Source organism: Cataglyphis hispanica, chromosome 20, assembly GCF_021464435.1.
Source record: "Cataglyphis hispanica isolate Lineage 1 chromosome 20, ULB_Chis1_1.0, whole genome shotgun sequence".
NCBI classification, from domain to species: Eukaryota; Metazoa; Arthropoda; class Insecta; order Hymenoptera; family Formicidae; genus Cataglyphis; species Cataglyphis hispanica.
Window position 1 is genome coordinate 3,489,316 of NC_065973.1, and position 20,456 is coordinate 3,509,771.

General features: G+C 29.8%; 2 protein-coding genes across 4 annotated transcripts in view; one reads left to right on the forward strand and one right to left on the reverse strand.

Annotated features, from left to right (window-relative positions):
- Window positions 1-3,787, reverse strand: part of LOC126856941 (neuropeptide CCHamide-2 receptor-like) — a 60,163-nt gene extending 56,376 nt beyond the window's left edge. Inside the window, exon 1 of one of the 2 annotated variants that reach the window (XM_050605970.1) lies at window positions 3,661-3,787. Coding sequence is in view for 1 of the 2 variants with exons in the window: in XM_050605965.1 (XP_050461922.1) it covers window positions 3,657-3,662 (6 nt within the window). In the remaining variant the exon portion in view is untranslated. Of the gene's footprint in view, window positions 1-3,656 lie in introns of both variants that reach the window. The other variant, XM_050605965.1, reaches the window with a different exon arrangement.
- Window positions 1-20,456, forward strand: part of LOC126856935 (neuropeptide CCHamide-1 receptor-like) — a 43,249-nt gene that overhangs the window by 15,896 nt on the left and 6,897 nt on the right. The gene's annotated exons all lie outside the window — the stretch shown is intronic.

Genomic DNA, 20,456 nt, shown 5'->3' on the forward strand with positions numbered 1-20,456 from the left:
TCAATAAAATGTGAAATAGAAAATATGGATAGAATCGTTTGAAGAAAAAATCTTATGTAAGAACGAAGATATACTTATAACTCCGAGAAAATATTTCCTGTCGCGGATTTCAATAGATGTAGTTATTTTTAATCAGAATATTGTTACATCATAATTATGTAATAATTATTTATAAATTAAACGATAAATAAAAAAATAATAATGTGTATTATATAAGGTAAAAAATTATTGTTAAATTTATAAATCTTTTTAATTAAAATTTTTTTATCTTTTTATGTAAATATAAATAAATATACACATTGCTCTCTCTCTCTCTCTCTCTCTTTTATTTTAAATCTTCTAATATTTTGCGAAAAAAGAAGGAAAATGTGATTGCACTGCTATAAGAGATTAGAATCTCAATGTAATTGTCATTGCCGTCTTCTCGATACTTTGCTAAATATTTGTCTATTACGTTATATGCCTTGCCAGCATCGGAAATATTAAAAGAGATTTATCGAAGTAATAATTTCTCATTAAAGCCTTGTACCTACGATGCAAGAATTCGGTGCGAGTTGAGAAATGTGTAGCCAATCAACTTGCAGCTTTTACGGAAAAGTGGAAAAATTTTATTGGTTTCACGTTTCTCGGACCAAGATCTCGGACCGAGTTTTAATCGCGAACACAAGGCTTAAGAAGACATATATCATTTTGACAGAAAAAAGTTGTTTCTATATAGTTTATTTCTAAATTTTTTTGTTGGTCTCGTAACTTTGTCTTGTTGCCGTTCATGATAAACACAGGATTTTTTTACATCAGGCAGAGTGATACTGTATATACGAATAAGTTCGATAAATTTTTTTAATTAAGATACTTAAATTTCGTTTTCGTACATTTAGGTCGGATGTGGGCTCGTTAAGTTTACGTTTGCTGCGATTAAACGTATTCCGCGTGTCAAAGCGTCTGTTACAGAGATTCGCGCCTAAATATATAATCGCACGAGCCATATCGACAGTAAAGCGTTATCGCAACTTTCGCAAATTTTATTTTGTATTGTCGTTTAACATCAAATTCAAATTTTAGCAGTTTGTGAATTCTGTCGCTAAATGGCAAGATTATATTTTAATTTGTCCAATTTGTTTGCCGATCAAATGGACACGATGATTGTGATAAATTTAATTAGAAATATAGAATATTTGTTACAATATTATAATTTTATTCATGCAATTGCATGTATCACCGATATTGGCATTTTTTTTCTATTGCAATTTTAACTTTATAATTTGCAAGTAATTTTTTCATAGTTAATTGAAATCTCATTTAGTTTTGATTATAAGTTTTTTAAATCTAATTTAAATAAATATTTCGATTATCAGAGCTAACTTCAATGACCTTGACCTTGATATATAGTATTCTAAAGTATCAAAAATTTTTAAGTAAATATGTGAGCAGGCACCGCATGGATTTACAACTTTCCATCGGATTTCAGTTGGTACTTTTGTTATACAAAACAATATCTATAAAAAGTTTCATATGGGTTTATAACTTTTCGAGACAAAGTGAGATAAACCATTTGCATTCAAAGGTAGACAATAAAAAGAGGGATGGCTTTCAAGCACCGAATGATGGAACACGGAAAATTGAATCGGTACGGAATAGTATAATTATAGATTTTTTTTTTTTTGCACTGAAAGCATCGAGTGATACGGGTGAGCTTGCAGCTTTGCGCGAATAATTACAAATCCGTGTGTAACCGTACAATTATAAATCTCGTTTATTAATTTTTATTTTTTTTTAATTACATTTATTGACAATAATATAGCCGTATTTAAAATAAGACATAAGAGCGAGGAGTGTACGTAAACATAGAAAAATGTCAAACAAAGAGAAGCAACACAATTAACAGTAGAAAAAGTCAAATATAATTGCAAATAAAAGCGCAATATTTTAAAATGATATACATATTTCAGAAAGCAAAAGTATCCGCCATATGATTCAAATTGTATGTCACATAAAATTATAATATATGCAAAAATCAAAATAATACTAAAGGTGTAATATTTTATGGATGTTTACAAAAATTTTAATTAATATACAAATAATTATTTTATATTAATTTTCAAATTTATAGTTTAATTGGGAGAAATAACTAAAATACTTGTATTTTCTATTTGAATTACTATCCCTTTACCAATTTTCGTGCCCTTACCTTTGTTTAAAAGGGAAATCGCAATAGACGCAATCTATCGAACAAACACTTCGAATGATAAACTGGGTCAAGGTCTCAGAGAAAAGCAATCTACGGTTAATTGAAGATTATAATGGGGACAAAGTAAGTTGATACATCTGATAAAGACACTATTCTCATTATTTTAGTCATCTCATGTTTCTACCCGTTTTCTATGCTTTCAGCTAATTATCTTTCTACATAATTCATAAAAAAAAAATATATTTTTATCTTATAAGATAAAAATTATTATTTGATTTTATATATTATATACAAATATAATAAATTCAGCAGAAAATGTATATAATAGAGTGCCTTATCAAAAGAGTGGCCATTCTTTTATTTTTTAAACTAAAAGATATAAAATTAAGAGAGACTAATAACAAATATATATTAAATTAAATAATTCAAAATGAATTTTATTGTGAGTATAACAGTTACTTACAAAAGCCATCTGTGTTTTGGAGGAACAAAAAGGTATGCATAATTTTTTTATAACAATATGATACTTTGGTAAAATAAAAATTTTAGTGCTATTTAAAACGAATGCAACGATGTATGCTTTAATGTAAATATCTTACATATTATATGAATTTTATCGGTTTAAAACAATCACAGGCCACATATATCTTTTCAATTTCGGCTTTGCAATGTGGCCAAATTCTGATTTGTGATTATTTAATTCTATGATCAAATGATGACATGACATCATAGGACAGCATTCATAGTCCGTTTTTAAACAGATCAGAGATTGTCTTAAGTAAGGTCTTAAGATGCGATCATTCCACTGATTAAATAGAGTTTTAAGAGGACCCAAGATTACACTTAAAACCATCTTAAATATAGACTATGAATACCGTCCATAAATCCATGATGTATGTCGATCTCTAAAGCACGAATAAGAAGTTGGCCATATCGCAGGGTCGAAAATGAAAAGATAGACGCTTGCGATATTTTAAGTTTATAAAGCTCGTATAATATATGAAATTTACATTAAATTCACATTAAATAAAATTTACATTAAATGAAATTTAGATGAAATTTACATTAAATCATACATTGTTGTACTTGTTTTGAATAGCGCTACAATTTTTATTATATCAAAATATCTACATTGTTATAAAGAAATTATGCATTGTGACAGACTGTACTTTTTCATTTATTATAATTTCACTAATTTAAATTTTATTGAAATAATAAAAAATAGCCCACCTAACGGCCGCGTCCGTTAGAACTCACAATGGTTAACTGAAATAATAAACATGAGCGCTAATTAAATTATGAAAAATTAATAAATATTAATAATATAATAGTTATTGGAAGAAGCTCAAAGATGAGAAATTAGAAGAATTCTAGAAATAAATTCTAACGAAATGAAGAAATCAAAAAATTCTGTAGAATAAAAAGGTTATCTTAAACAAAATCATAAATTTTAATAATGATGACTTACATACATTGATAAATCGACTTCGAGTTCCGCAATTTTATAATTCTTCTCAACAACCTTGACTATAAAATCTGGTTAATAGTGGCGATTTCTTTGGGGGAACAACTCCAGAACTTCTCAGTAAACCCGTGAACTGTCTCACATAGAACTGTCTTTCACAGAGTGGCGATTTTGCAGACAACTCATTGCATGTATATGCCAATAGTAGGAGATTTCGATGTCCCCTCCTCGTTCTAACATCTCATTGTTATACCCCGCTGTTACACCTCGCCTTCTCAATTATCTCGATCAATTGTCGAATGTGTTTAAACTATAAATTTCTTATTAAATTATTTCAACCGAGACTATATGCTCTCTGTTTGTTTTACAATAGTTTGATTTGCAATAATCTTATCAATTTTCCCAATTACATTCGCGGGAATTTCTATCGGATCGGTTCACATCGATATTGAGGAATATATCATACTGTTACAGCATATCTCTCCGTTTGTTAACACAGATAGCTTTTGTAAGCAACTCTCTGCTCACAATAGAGTTCAGTTTGAACGATTTAATTTATATATATATATATATATATATATATATATATATATATATTTATTATAGTCTATCTCTCTTTTAATTTAAAAGATAAAAGAGAATGGTTATTTTTAATGAAACACAATGTATACAATATAACGATTATATAAGTAATTTAATTAGTTTTATCTTTCTTTCATATGCAGCATAATTAAAGAGATTTTATTTCTAATAGCAAAACTTAGACATTTCACAAGTCAAAGCAGTGCTATAATGACTTTAACCTAGTTGCGGAGTGATAGAATTAATTTGAAACGCAATTACATACTTAATGACATTTTAATATAATTTTTACTTTACAACATTACAAGATACTTTACAAGACTTTGTGCAAAAATTTACTTTGTTGAAAATTGTGTTATCCATTATATTCTTTCTATTCTTTATTAGCACCTTTAAGTGAAAAAAATCTTATTTCTGATCTCATTATACTTTAGGCATAATAAATCCTAGTAGAATTTGCTTCTAATATGCTGTAAAATCTTCTTAATCGGATCTTCTTAAAATTTGTAAAATAAAAATAATAAAAGACAAAATGGGCAATATTATATATATATATATATATATATATATATATATATATATATATATATGTGAAATTATATGTCAATTATATTAAATTAAAATTTTATAAGAATTTTTATTTTCTATTTTTTTCTTTTATATTAAAATGACGAGGAAATAGACAATGTATTAATGCAAAAGCTTCATTGATTTAATTTCAACCAATGTTTTTATAACATAAATCTTCGTGAAATTGAAATACATATTGAAATACATATTCAATGTAAGATCTATAGAATAAAAATGCGACGATTCCTGTATTTTTACACAAACTGAGATCACGTTCGAGCTCCCTGAATTCGCCGGACGCACCAACCAGTGCAATCAACTCTATTGTTTTCTGTATGTATCCGCCAACTAGTGCATGCAAATACTATCAATTTTCTCAAAAGATAAAGCAAAGCGTTCCGCACACACGTACCAAGCGCGTCTTACGTATAATTAAATAACTTGCAGGAAATGTATGTAAACATCCGGAATATTCTGCGCATAAAATACAAAACTTTCATTCCTTTTAACGAGTTTTATACTTAAACTGAGATGGCAATTGTCGGTCTGTTAAAGTTTGCGGCGAATAAGTTTTGAAATAAAATTGATTCCAAATCGTGAACATTATTTTGTACGTATAGATGTTTCCTCAAGGCGTTACTATAACAACTCCTTTGTCGACGTGATTTCTTTTTGTGCAATATTTTTTTTTGTTATGCAATACTCTTCAGAATCCGTTTGAATGCTTTGTCGCTCCAACCACTTCATTCAAATTGTGGAAAAATGTGACATTCGGTGTATGTATTTTCAAGAATATCATTATTTTATTAAATATATATATATATATATATTTTTATTTATTTATTTATTTATTTATATCTCATATGTAGACTCATCAGTTTAAATGTAGGGGAAATCGCATAACGTGTGATTGTGAAAGCGAATTCGTAAAAATCATATCAAAACGAGAATATACTGCGTATACACATATTTATGTATTTTAATATATATCCCCACACGTGAAGCAATTTAAAATATTTATCGGCGGATCGTAACAAATTAACGGACAGGAAGCATATATCGAATATATGAAATACGATTATATAATTAATTAAAAAGTCAAGTATATTTGGATACATTAGGGAGATTCTTGTTCATAATGATAAAATAAAACGATTGTTTATTTGCAAAAATAAATAATTAAAGAATGTTCAATGACACGTAATGGAAATTAATCTGCTTCGACAAAGCGTCAACAATGTTTCCAGGATTTTTGGCATACTATTAAGATTGAACTGTCAAATATCAAAGCGATTCTGATAATAAATCTGGAAGTAATGCTTTGAAATTCCTTTTTCGTTCATTAATATTCCGGCGCGATGCGCACTTCTCGCAAAGACAATGACGCGCATTTGTGTTCCCCAAATATTTCACAAAGATTGTAGGAACGCGTCCGACAAATTTGCACGTAAATCGCGTGGGGCGCGGTTCCAATTTAACGCGAAAACTTTCACGTACGTGTTACATTCAAACCGCAGCCTCCGGGCGTGTGCCTCGGCGTTCGCACACCTTATCCGAAAGTTTAGCGGCATGTTTTTAGCTGCCAACGCGGGGAGTGTGTGATAAAACTTTAATCCTATCCTCTATTTATAGACATAACTATGGCTCTCGGGCAACGAATTGATCCCGAGTAGAAAGTTCGAAGGTTAAAATGGTATGTTCTATTTTTGCGTTATCCGTCAATTTTGTTATCCTTTCGTTATCAATTTGTACACAACAGTTGCGGAAAATCATCGAAATTTAACGGAAGCAAATGAGATATAAGTGAGACATTGAAACGTTTGTCAAAAGTCGGAGAAGAAGGGAGTTAATGAAAAATATAAAATATATTTAAAAAATATATATCATAATTTTATATATATATATATTACTAATATATATGCAATTTTATTTACTTATTTTACTTTTTTATCTTTAATCTGTACGTCAACATTTTTCAATCTGGATCTGCTTTTCATTATAAATTGACCGGTTCCTATCAAAAGGCAATATAACTTAAACAATGTTTCACTAAACGAAAAGACATAAATCATAGTAGTCAGAAAAATGATGTTGATATTATGGGAATTTATGGTGATATAATAAGGATCATAATGATGAAGCTTTAGAATATATCGATCTGAAACCTAATAAAGGCATCGAAGAATGGTATCAAGTTTCTCATAAAATTAGCGGTTTATTGTCGACATAGATCTTACGCCTAAGAAATAAAGATTAAAACGCAACGGAATAAGATAAAAAATATTAAAAATCGAGATAAGAGATTGACTCTAGCAAACTTTAGAAATCATAATAAAACTGTCTGAAACCGGATTTTACTCTTTTTTTTTATTCGCGACTTTTTATTTTTGTATTAATTTTTTTGTTATATTAAAGTTTTATTCATTATCTTGCATAAGAGCGTATCATATGCTACATAAGAATCGTTATAATTAAATATTGAAGTATTCTTGTTTGCTATTCTGTACAAAAAAGTTGTCCTCCAAGTTTATTGAAGCATTCATGTTTATACGATCCACATATTTGCATTACTGCTAAATATAATGAGTATATTATTAGCTCGATTTTTTTCTTGATTCCTTAATTACACCCACGTCCAATTTCATGGTAATTATGCATCGTCATAATTTAGCTTTTAATCGCCGCGACATTCATAATGCGATGAAGGAACACTCTATTTTAATTATGAATTTTAATATTTTTGATCCTCAAACGTATAATTCCCCGGAATTTAACGACGTTAAGTTGTTCGACTTGTAGATTCTACAAAGACATAAAATTCGTGATTAAGCATTGAGAAAATTAATAGTCATTCCTGTCAGTAGAGGCTTTCTTGTATTTATATGCCGCTTTCCAGCAACGTTAAGTGAAACACGTCGACGGAAACCAATGAAATGCATCATAAGAGAATGATAAGAGAAATGTTTTTGCTCCGATATTATTTTCTATAATCCAATATCGGAAATACATCATATGCCAATAATATAGTATAGAAATATTATTAATCTATTATATTATAGATTATGCATTTTATAACGAAAAAATCATGCCGACAAAGGTATTATCAAATGTTCATTTATAAAAAATAATATTTCCATAAATCGGACGTAAAAGTGACTTTCTATAAAAATTTAATTATTTTGATTATTGGAAGAGCAATAATATAGCAATTCCGTTCTTAAAATTATTAAACATTATTTAAACATTTATGTGGTATGTACATATGTAAATATATTTGTAGAGTTCTTGGTTCATTACGTAATGGAGTTGCAATATATATTTTCTTCTGATTGCTAAATGCAATCGTACATCGATGCTTGCAGTCGAATGTATATTCAGTATTTTTCCTCGCGATTTTATTTGTAACCGATATTTCTGATTGATATCTATGCAATTTAATCGGTAAACAGTAGCTTATCTCGATTTTACGGCTACACGTTATTTTGCATTAATTTATGTTTGCGAATTCTTCTTCTAGATTCGAATTGATTATAAATACGAAAAAGAATCGGCGCGATCATATAGCATGAATCTCTAGCGTACAAAATCAATAACGTAGAGCTTCGCTTGTCTCTCGACATGTTTGCAATAATACACTATTCGCTATTACGATCGATTTGAACCGATGAGGCGAAAGTTATCATTTCCGACCATATCCACATACGCGTATTATTGAGAAAATAATGTTTGCCGATCGTTGCTGATGTGAAACAAATAACGACATATTTCTCGTACAATAATTCTCCAATTTAAAATTGATTTCAAAAGTTAAGTTTCCGTATCATTTGTTTCGCTGCGAGTTTCTTACTTTTTAAAAAGAGATTTTGTACGACCAACGCTTAATCACATATGATCACATTTCATTACGCGCGCATATTCTGCCTAAATTCGAGTGGGTGATAGTTCTCCATAAAAGCTTCAAATCCAATGCAAATCTATAGCTTATGCATGATATATATTTCAATAGGCTAGTTTAAATCCTGCATTCTGCAGTTATGTAATATTCTGATCTGAATATGCGAGTGAGTTTCGATAATTGTATATGAATTGGAAGTTTTCTTTTGACATTGGAAGAAAATTAAAAATACGTGCGTACAAATATAATCTGCTTCAAAAATCTGTAGAAAAAGTAGTACCCAAAATTATATAAAAAATAATTCGAATTTTGTTGCATTATGACACTTGAATTAAAATCTGCATTTAATCAATCCTCAGAGCTTTTGCGAATTCTTTTTGCTTCATGATACAAACTCTGATATCCCACAGAATTTAATTTACGCATCAAATTCGTCGAAGCTCAAAGCTTCAATCTCTCGAAATGTCCATTACGTGTGACTTGCTATTTAGGATAAGCGGATAGTAGGTTCTGTGTTGGTTTTCCGGTATTGAAATATTTGACGTGGCATATAAACAGAAGAAATGTAAATGATTTCGCGTTCGTATCATATGTGTATCTATCGACATAAGGCAAACACATATAATACATATAACATATAACATATTTATCTCTTTTTATCCGCTTTAATTTGCATTACAGCGTGCTTTGCCAATGTATCAAAGAGATAGAAAAAAAAAAAAGATTTTCTTTGTGCTCACACTTGATTTACTTGATCTTGTCCAGAAGGATCGATAATAGCCATGCGTGCATAGATTCGGCTAAAAGCGTTCTACGATATATAGCTTTATATTTCTAAACTCTGCTGTAAATGTGTTTTATCAATTTTAGCAATTAATTCACGATACAGCAGTTCGTTTATTTAAAAAAAAGAAAAAATGTCAAAAAAATGCTAAAATAGCGCTGAATAAACAAACTAAAAATACATTGGACTACTCGTCCATATTTGATATCTATCTACTATTATTGTGTCGTAAACAATTAAAGTTTATAGCTTTGAAAGTTTATTTTAAACAACTTTGCACATAACTGTTTCAATCATACAGTTTTATCGTGACACCTGCATGTCAAATAAATGTTAATTAAATTGGTTCGAGTATTTAGTTATACAATAATGCTAAACCATGTGAGAATCACAGTTATACATAGAATAATTTATTGTTGAGAAGATGAATAATTTGTAACATGTATATAATTAGTGAGATATAAAAAGAGATAGATAAATATGAGTAAGTTTGCAATGCACAAATTTTTCGCTTTTATGTAAAACAATTTTTTGATCTTAGATTCGACATGTGATATACATATACTTGTTATCAAATATATATACATATAGATATGTGATAGAAAATAATAATAGAAAGATAATAATAGATAGTAATAGCAAATAAGATTGAAGACGAGAAAGCGATATCAATGGACAATGCACATAAAATGCGCGCCTTTACAAACACGGATTCATAAAAATATAACAAACGTCAAGTCTACTTTGCGACTCCCCCGCATCACACATATATCACGTATCGCGTCATGTATATGTTCAGATAAATCACCGTTACTGCTGTTACATCAGTTGCCATATAGAAAAAAAAGAGTAAAAAAAATTGCGAAAACAAATTTTTACAGTATCAAAAAAAAAAAATTCGGATCAAAGTGACCAATACGTGTGATATTTAAATTGAAAAAAATTTGAGAAGGATATTGTATATTTCTCGATGAGTTGATCATTTTTTCGTCAAAATATTTTGCGACAGTTCATATAAAATAAAAACTCGCGTAGTTTCAAATTATAGTCTATATAAAAATATTCTTAAATGCTTCTTCAACGGAGATTATATGTGTTTAAATATTTTTCTTATTACAGCTTGTATCTTTAATCTTTTTTTATAGTTTGACGTTCGCTTTGTGTTTGTATTAATAATTTATTATTAAGAAGTTATACCAGAAGTTGCATAAGAATAAAAAGTTGCTCAGGAATAAAGATTTAAGAAACTTCCTTGACAATAATATGAAATTTCTATGATAAGATTAAAGTCTTATCTTATTTCAACTTTCAATAAATAATAAAAACTCAGCAATACACTCCAAACGAAGGATAAAGAAAGATTTATTTGCTCAACGTAAAACTTCTTCAACAATAAATTGTTTTTTTTTTTTAACTTGACACGTATAAATATTATTTTTAAAGTTTAGCCATCGCAATGTTTAGAAAAAATGTATTAATATTGTTTTAAAGTGTACCTTTAATTGGTAAAAGATGTGCAAATATTATGTGCGGATTAGATTATATTTTTTAGCAAAAAATGAAAAATGAGAAAATAAAAGGGAAAGAAAAGAAAGAGAAAAAAAAAGAAAAGAGGAAAGAAGAAAAACGAGGGAAAAAAGAGAAAGAATGATGGAGAAAGAAGAGGAGATAAAAAAAAGGAGAATAGGAAAGAGAAAGAGAAAAAAATAAAAAAGAAGATATGTATAATTAGTTCTGAATTTTGAACAAAAATTCGTTCGTAAGATCTGTATTGTTGTAAGATGTTTTTAATATCATAAAATATTTATTCTAATTTTCTTTTACATATATTTTATGAGATTCTCCGGCGTCATATGATAAGAATCATGTACATTCCGATAGTTTTAATAATCGTTCCCTAATTTCTAAATCCAAATGAAACGTATATATGCAAGTTCTTCGTTTTAAAAGTCACTCAACATAACTACAAACTTATCAAAATTGAAACTATACTAGACATTGTTGTGTTCCATTTTAAAAACAACTCTTTTAATCAATTAATTATAGCTCGAACACGTGCCGAAGAGAACGTGAAACTTTTTATCACTCGCGATGTAGAAATGCGATAAGCAGACGGATGTATCTAAAGGATGGTTGAAAGGATAACGTAAGGTAAAACGACCAACAGAAGCAGGTGCTTTTGCAATTTTATGGCAGCCCCGCGGGAGCAAATGGCGACGATGGTTTTATGTCAGCCCCCTCGAGAGAGGAACCGCGTTCAGTGCGTTTCATAATCCGACTTGCTCTTAGTTACAAGGCGAATACATTAACATCATCGAGATGATTCACCACTAGAGGGCAATTATAAAAACCATCGTTGTGCCAATGTGGCAAGGTTCTATTTTCTCCATTGCTAGAACTTAGCCGCATATGCTTTTACATCAGGCAAAAACACGTTTCGCTTCTAATTAATTTGTTTATTATGAGTCAGTTTTAATGGCGATGCACAGTTCTCGCATTTATCTTAATTATATCAAGGTATATATTTAAATTGAAATGCAAATGAAGGACAAACGTATCAATCTTTAAAAATATATTTAAAAATTGTTGTCTTTAACCTTTTAATTTTTATATAAAAATATTGCAAACATATCACAAAGATTTTTGATTTTTTGATTGCATAAAAGCATCATATTTATGTGTGTGTACATATTTTATATATATTTATATATATTTTTAAATCTTTATTTCTTGCCTTTACTTTTATTCACGCTGTTATAATTGCGTATATAGGATGGATAGAAAAGAAAGAATGGGAAAGTGATGATTTTCTTTGGTGCTAGAAAAGAACTTGATTGAATTGAAACATAAAACAGTTTTGTGACATAAAAGAATATAAAACAAGTCTTTCTTTATGAATTTTTCGTTAAAATACATATAATTCTCACATTAACAATCTCCTAATTTTTACATTGAATAGTTTTATATTTCTATGTTAGTATTTAATGTTTAATCATGGCGTTGCAGCACATAATTTTATATCATTAATATAAATAATATATATAATAATTAATATAATTTTTCAGTGGAATCATTATTTTTATGTCGGAAAGAAAAAATGTAGTTATAATAAATATCTATTTTTAATATTCTTAATATCTACTTTTAATATAATATGCAGACACATAAATATAACATTCTTTTTTCTTCTTATCTGTTGTAAGTAAAATTATTTTTTTGAAGTAAGATTTAAGGAAAAAACGCTACATACTCATATATAAAAAAAAAAAGTTAAAAACCGTGTTCACATGCTTAATGCATTTTGCAAATGTACTTTTGCACTTACGTAAACTTGTTGCGCTTGCAGTCATCTCATAGTAAGAGTTTTTGCGGAACAAATAAGTCGCGAAACATAATAGGTCTTTAATTTTATTTTAAAGGAGACACCGGCAAAATTGACATAGACGTTTTTATCTCTCGTTCGTATCTCATGTTTAAGCCCTTATTATATAAGCTCTCGTTATATAACGGCCCCGTTAATGCCATCATTTATCGCAAAAGCATTGATCAATAAACGAGCAGCGACATTTCTAGTAAGCGGCTTGAAAAAGCTACTACTAAAGATATACAAGAAGCCGAAATATGATCCGATTATAAAGACGCGAACATTTCTTTGTGCCAATATTTGATTTTCCATATAACATTTCTATCATGTTTTGCCACGTAGTTGAAATGTGTCACATTTTATGCAAAGTTTCCTTTCGCCTTGGTTCGTATCACTCGCTTCATCTTTAAAACAAGGGAATTTGCTGTTTCACTAATTTAAAGAATATAAAATCTATAAAATAAAATCTTTTATAAAATGCAAAAATAGAACACAAAATAGCAAATAAAAATAAATTTTTATATATTAATACATAAATTTAATTTTTATATATTAAAAGCACTAGAAATACAATTAACGCTGTCAAAGACTATATATAAATAAGAGAAAAACAATTCTCTCTTTATAAAAAATATTATTTTTGTACTTTTAAGAATATGAAGAGAGATATATTCAAACTCTCTATGCACACAATATTAAAAAAATAAGGCGTTTAAAAATATTTGTTGCTGCAAAGAAGGAATATCGAGAGCTCCATTATATATCATGACGCATTCATATCTATTAATTATCATTCTAATAAATAATCGAAAGAGTTTCTGAATAGAAAGAGGAAGACAACAATCAAATATCTGAAATGAATTTTTCTAGGCATGATATATACATTTATAAAAATAAATTATCTTTTCATAAACCTTTTTACCTTTGTTTCAACATCATCGAGAATAATCAATTAACGCTTGATATGATTCACTCTAAGCCGTTCTGCATATTAATTTTTTTTTTTTCAGTTAGTATTATAAATTTTAATTTTCTTTCTTTCCCTCTCTCTCTCTCTCTCTCTGTTTCTTTGTCTCGAAACAATGAATTATTTATTTAATTGTTGTCATCCTTTCTCCACCCAAAAGCTTTTTAAATTATTTATTGAAATAATGATTTTGTGTATGTGTACGTGAAATGAGCGCAATATGATATATGTACAATTGAGTTTGATATTCCTTTCTTGCAATTTGCTTTATTGAATAAATTGTGTTTTAAATAAAAATAATTATATATTATTTGATATTACATTGTTGATTATAGTTGCATATAATTATGGTTTTCACGAGACTTTTGTTCACATGTTCTATGGGAGAACAACAAGCTATTATATTATATCGAACTTCCTGCGAGCGCATGACCTATCGGCATTTTACAGTCGCGGCATTGTGTAAAGTTGACACGCGCTCGAGTGATTATTCAGCGAATCCAAGCATAATATATTTTAAATAATATTATATTTCAGAGCCTAAACAAATCAAAAGTGTTTACAAATAATATTCTACCGATCGAAAAAAAAAAATGCGAGATTATACTGTTAATACTTCCGGAGGAGATGCAATTTTCAAAAATTGTTTCTATTTTACAAACCGATATAAATAATAATTTATAATATATACGTAATTATAAGACTGGAATGTGTCTTATGTCTTTTGGAAAAGTACGGTCCGTCGAACAAGAGAGTCTCAGATCAGACTGAATAATTTAACAATTTTTTACATCCCGTCATGCGTAATATGCGTCAAACGGTCCCGCCATCTGATATTAAATCGTATAAATCTCTTCTTCAACTAAACTGTTGCATAGAAAAGAAGATATAACTCAGGCGAAAATTTTCCAATAAAAGATAATTGTTATTATAAACAAAATACTCACATACGCAAATAAAATGACGTGTGTATCGGGGATTATTTTGGAAATAATCTCTTTTGAAATATCTTCTATCTGGATTTTTGCGGAAAAGCATATGTTTCAGGATTTGTTGGAACGATCCGGCTTATGCTTTCGATCAATAAGGCAGAAACTCAATCGTTCACAAGCAGCGATGATATCCCGGGAAGGCGATAACGTTCCTCGAATTCCTCTCTCTCTCTCTCTCTCTCTCTCTCTCTCTCTCTCTCTCGTATAACGTATAACGCTGTTTAAGATAGTCCCTGGCATTCTGCATGTCGTGCATGGCGTCGCCAAATATATCGAGAGAAGCAGACATATATTGCCCGTGATACGCACGCACCTAATATATCTCAAGATCCACTCGAGATGAAGTTCATTCGTGCATTCGTAAATGTCGCCGTGTGCCGAATATATATATATATATATATATAGTCACTTGCATCAGCGTGATTTACGTATCTCATGCATATCCACATATATGGACTAATAAATGTGCATTCTGGAAATGCATACACATTTACCGATACACATCCTACAGCTATTTCCCGCCACTGCCGGCATTCGGCTGGAATATTTATGCCAATGTTAATCGGTAATATCATTAATTAAGCTACATTTATCGATTATATATGACGCGCGTGTAACGCATTTAGCAATTTTATCAATGTATGATCTATTTACAAATCAAATTGGTCCTGCCATCGCCGATAATGAGAGGATAGAAATTGACACGCTGACGTAAAAGTCAATTGAAAATAATATTGTCTGTGCAGAGAGAATTGTATCGAGCCGAATTATTCTCATTTTCTCATGCGTGTTAGGCGATAAGCTCCCTGTTCTCTATTACTTTCGTGCTAAAAAGGTATATCTGCGCGAGATGCTATTTCAAGAAACGGAAGCGAGGGCCACTTTAAGGCAATTATCATATTTGAAATATGCGAATCAAGTATGCATATCTCGTCGTGCATGCGAATAATCGCTCTTGTTCCGCGATAGTAACTGTGAAAATTCTATCAGAATTTCGAAGTTTTGCAAGATTAATTCGTCTCTCTCTTTCCTCCTCACTATCTCTCTTTCTCTCGAATACTTTTGCTATTCTCTCAGCGCTTTCCTTTAATGCTGTCGGCTATAGTTTTTCAGTGTGGCATGTTGTGTATAATAAATTCCTCTTTCATAGTTTACATAATCAATGTTGCGGAAATTGATTTAGAGATTGCACTGCTCAGAATGAAGGTGTTCTTTGAACAAAATTATAATTGCTGATTAAGCGGTTGAAATTGAATGAAAGCGCTGAAAAGCGGTGTATTAGAAAAAAATATAAGATGGCGTTATTTATTTACATTTGTATTTTTGAGGTTTAGTTCGGCTTTAATATTCAATAACTACGCAATTATAAAGTGAATAAAGAGAAACGTATTTGTGCATTCTACCTTGACAGAATTTTATATAGCATATATGCAAAACGGAAAAATATTATTGTAAAACATTTTCATCAAAATATATATTGTTCTCGTTTGTATTAAAATACATTGAAAAGATACAAAGCGCGTATTTCTTTTCAGCGTAAAATTATCCTAAAAAGAAATAGAATACGCACATATTATTTTTCCATCCTACACACTATACATTCAAGTAAATTATTAAGAAAAATTGAAAATTTGTCAGGAAATATCCTTCACCATATTTCTATATTAAGACATATCTTGAATTTATCAGAGAAATATATCGTTTACATTTTTTATATATTTACGAAAAATTTTTGATTGACACACTCATTCGATGATCGAAATTATATCCGCGTCATAAATGCTCCTTAATTGGGGAATTAATTAAATTTCAATAAAAACATTAACTTTTTCACTGACGAAAGTTACTGGAGATGTCAATACGTCAATCTCGCCATTTGCGATGGATATAGTAGTTGAGTTATTACGAGGTCAGGTAGATCGTAAACGAAAGAAAATAACCTGGAGTATTAATGAAAAAAAATTCTTTTAGCGGTCGTATCGATCGAGTACGAAAAGCGAATAATTCTATGTAAGAAAATTTGCTTAATGTCTTTGCAGCACGCGCATTTTCAATGGTACGATTCGATAACTACGAAAATAATCTAATAAATGTCAATATGTTTTCAAAGCAATTGCTCTACTGCGTTCTTTTTACGTAAATACGATAAAATACACATCGCAGAGAAAGAGAGAGAGAGAGAGAGAGAGAGAGAGAGAGAGAAGGGCAAGAAATAATATAGTGTAAGTTGAATAAATATAGAATATGCGATTATATTTTGCCGAATCACTAATGTCTCGTCGTAAAAAGAAGAAGAAATTCCAAAATATATCAAAATATGTGAATAATTTATACCAAAACATAATCAGAGCGTAAAAAAGCGAGACTCGTAAATATTAATTCAATATCTGGATGCAGATTGCAATAATATTTCTGAATTCTGATAACAAAATGCGCACATTGGATTTGTAAATTAAAGCGTAAGCCAGAACAAAAATGTAACATTTGATAAATTATTGATGTATAGTTACAATGTAGAATGATTCAATCACAACCGCGCAAATTCGTCATGGGCCATGTGCCCGGGATCTGATTATTTTCTCGATCCAATTAACGGCCGCTATTTGATACATTTCCCGAGAGGAAAACGATTAAAACGATTCTCGTCATAGGTCGTTAAAATGTTTACGACTCCAGCCGAGATTTCGCATTTTACACGTGGGAGCATTCCACGTTCTTGCAAAGAAATGCGGCAACAACAGAATTCCGCGATTGCGAGGAGAAGTGATTTTGTTCGTAGAAAGATTCAGGCTTTGTATTGAAGTTTCGTTCACGAAATATTCGTAATGATTGTCCTTTGAGAATTTGTATTCCACAGCTGGCTCTAAAGAAATATCGAGGTTTCGTATAGAAGGACACTATTTTATATAAAATAGAATGCCCCGAATAAGAGACTCGAATGTATATATAAACTCTTCAGTGTTATTGGAAGAAAATATTTTTTCTTTTCTAAATTTTTTTTTTTTGTATTTCAAAGAAATCTCATCTGAATCTAACATTTGCATTCATGAGTCTCTGCAGCTGTATCTGAAATATTCTATTATAGATTGTGTCAGGATCTCCTGACATATAATTCTGTGCCATCATAATATGATCAATGAAATGCACTTGCATACGTTCACATATGGTTCACATCATCGATAGATGGCCTCTACTATAATATAAATATTCCTATTATATTTCCTTTCAAATTAATATATTATAATGTTAATACACAAAATATTTTTAAGATACAATTGCAATGCAACACACGATAAGAATAATAAATTAAAAGCAACATTTGCAACCAATTATTTTATTCCAAAAAAAAAAAAAGAATTATTAATGTCGACATGAAGCGAAGATTACAAAGTGACAAGTAACGTACATATGTAGAATGTTTAATTAAGCACAAAAATAAACACAGAAAATATTTACATTTTGATAGAAATATCCACATCTACACGTGATATTTTCCCGATGCTTGACGTAAAAGGCGTAAAAACTGTAGGTTATTTATAATATAAGCTCAGCAACTCTAAATCTTACACGAAGCTTCCACGTTTTTTTGCAAATCTCCCGCATTAATACACAATTTAAATACAACTACCTACAACTTATCTCCTGAGATTATCGTAGGTGCGCTCTTAGATCATTTTTTTTTTGTAAACGTCACAAAACGCAATTTTACTTGAATTGCACATTTTTTTCCAATAGCCGAGTTTTTCACTCAATTTCGCGACGTGATTGCAATCATTTCAGACGTTTTAGACAGATGAAAGACAGAGAGTAATTTCTTTCAAAGAGTAGTATTTGCGGCAAATAATATAAAAACCTAGAAATACATTTATATGCGCATTTATATGCAAGTCACTAATTGCAAGGATGTTGTGAATAGAGATTATTAATAGAAATCGTGAGAATTATATTAATTATAGAAATTTGAAGGCAAATAGAGATGCAATATTACTACAATAGTACTGTCTAGCTAGCTAGTTCAGCTGCAGATATATCGCACCGCTTTCATGGATTTCCGCGATGTGCTGAACATAGGAATTAACCATTCCCTATTCTATTCGATTTTATCACGTGTACTATCTGCCGCTCTTGTTCTCTCCCTTTAATCCGTTCATCAGTTATACATGAGAATTGGTAATACAACCCTAGAATGCTGCTAAATCACAAATCACATAAACAACTGAAATAGAATCTGTTCACCATTTATCTGCATCATTAATTCTCGCACTATTCGCAAGTTTAGGCAAAAATATATATTCTAAAATATTTATCCTAAATTTTATCCATAAAATATCAAACACATTTAAAAAAAGATCTTTTATTTATACAGTGTTTCAATATTTCTTTAATCTAATTCTAGCTTGTTAGCCTTTCAAAAATACGACGTTTTGTATATCCGATCGTATCTCTCACTGATTTAATTTGTTAAGACGTTATCAATGAAAAAGTAGGGATGATGTTAATATATACATCAACGTATCTGTTAAACGATATATTTACCTATTGTATATTCTAATTCTATTTTATCTGTGTCTTGTTTGCAGCTTCTAAGTTTGAATCGGATTTATACGCGACAGGCAAGTAGATTCCGTTAGCGTACGCACGTGCTACTCGACAGAATAAAATACGTACATTGCATTCTAAGTGCATCTAGATTAAGATTGGCATTCATAGGTCGTTCTTATATTCAAGATCGTCTTAAGAAGTTGTGCGGCCATTTCATTGAGTGAATGGGATCTTAAGACGACCAAAAACTACACTGAAGACGCTCTAAGTATAAGATCGGACTATGAATATCGTCATATATTTCGAATGTTTTAAGCATTAAATAATGACATATTGTTTTCACAACAAAACTCACAAAATATTACCGTTAAATATAAATATTAATTTTAAATGATTCAATTAAATATAAATACCTCAAATATAATTAAGGATTTCAAAAATGAAATATATCTGATTGATGTCCAACGTTAGAGACTTTTGTTAAAGATTAAAATTTTTGCAGAATGTAATTTGTTAATCCCAATCAGCCAAAAATCAATTATTTTGTTCATCTTCATCAGGATTTATTAATTAGATTTTCCAATGCGCTTTTTCTATTGTCAAATTTCTTTTTTTTTTTTCAAGAGAAGTCGTGATATATCGAAAGTACGAAGAATTTACTTCGCAATTTGTCAATCAGTATCGAACGAGACTTGATTTATCATTGTCTGACTGATGTCCCTGTATATAGCCAACGGCCAATGTCTCTCCTGAAGCGAATTGTGTGAAACGTATTACGATTAACGACTAACGATACATCTATGGAAAGATTATTCCCACACGGGCTTTGACACGCAGGAGAGATTCATGGCATTTACATTTGAAACTATATATGTATAAGTTGTATGTAAAGATCTCTAGAGACGGTCTCTTACAGGATTTCAAAAGAGCGTTATTGATTATAAGTGCACTTGCAAACAAACTTTGTTGAGCCTTTTGCTCTAAAAATTCCAAACATAATTTCTACTGATGAGAAATTTAGAGATAATTAGAGCAGGAACTAATTATAAAGATAAGTTGTCACATCGCTTTGAATAGTTTTTTTTTTTTTTTATTTTAATTACTTTC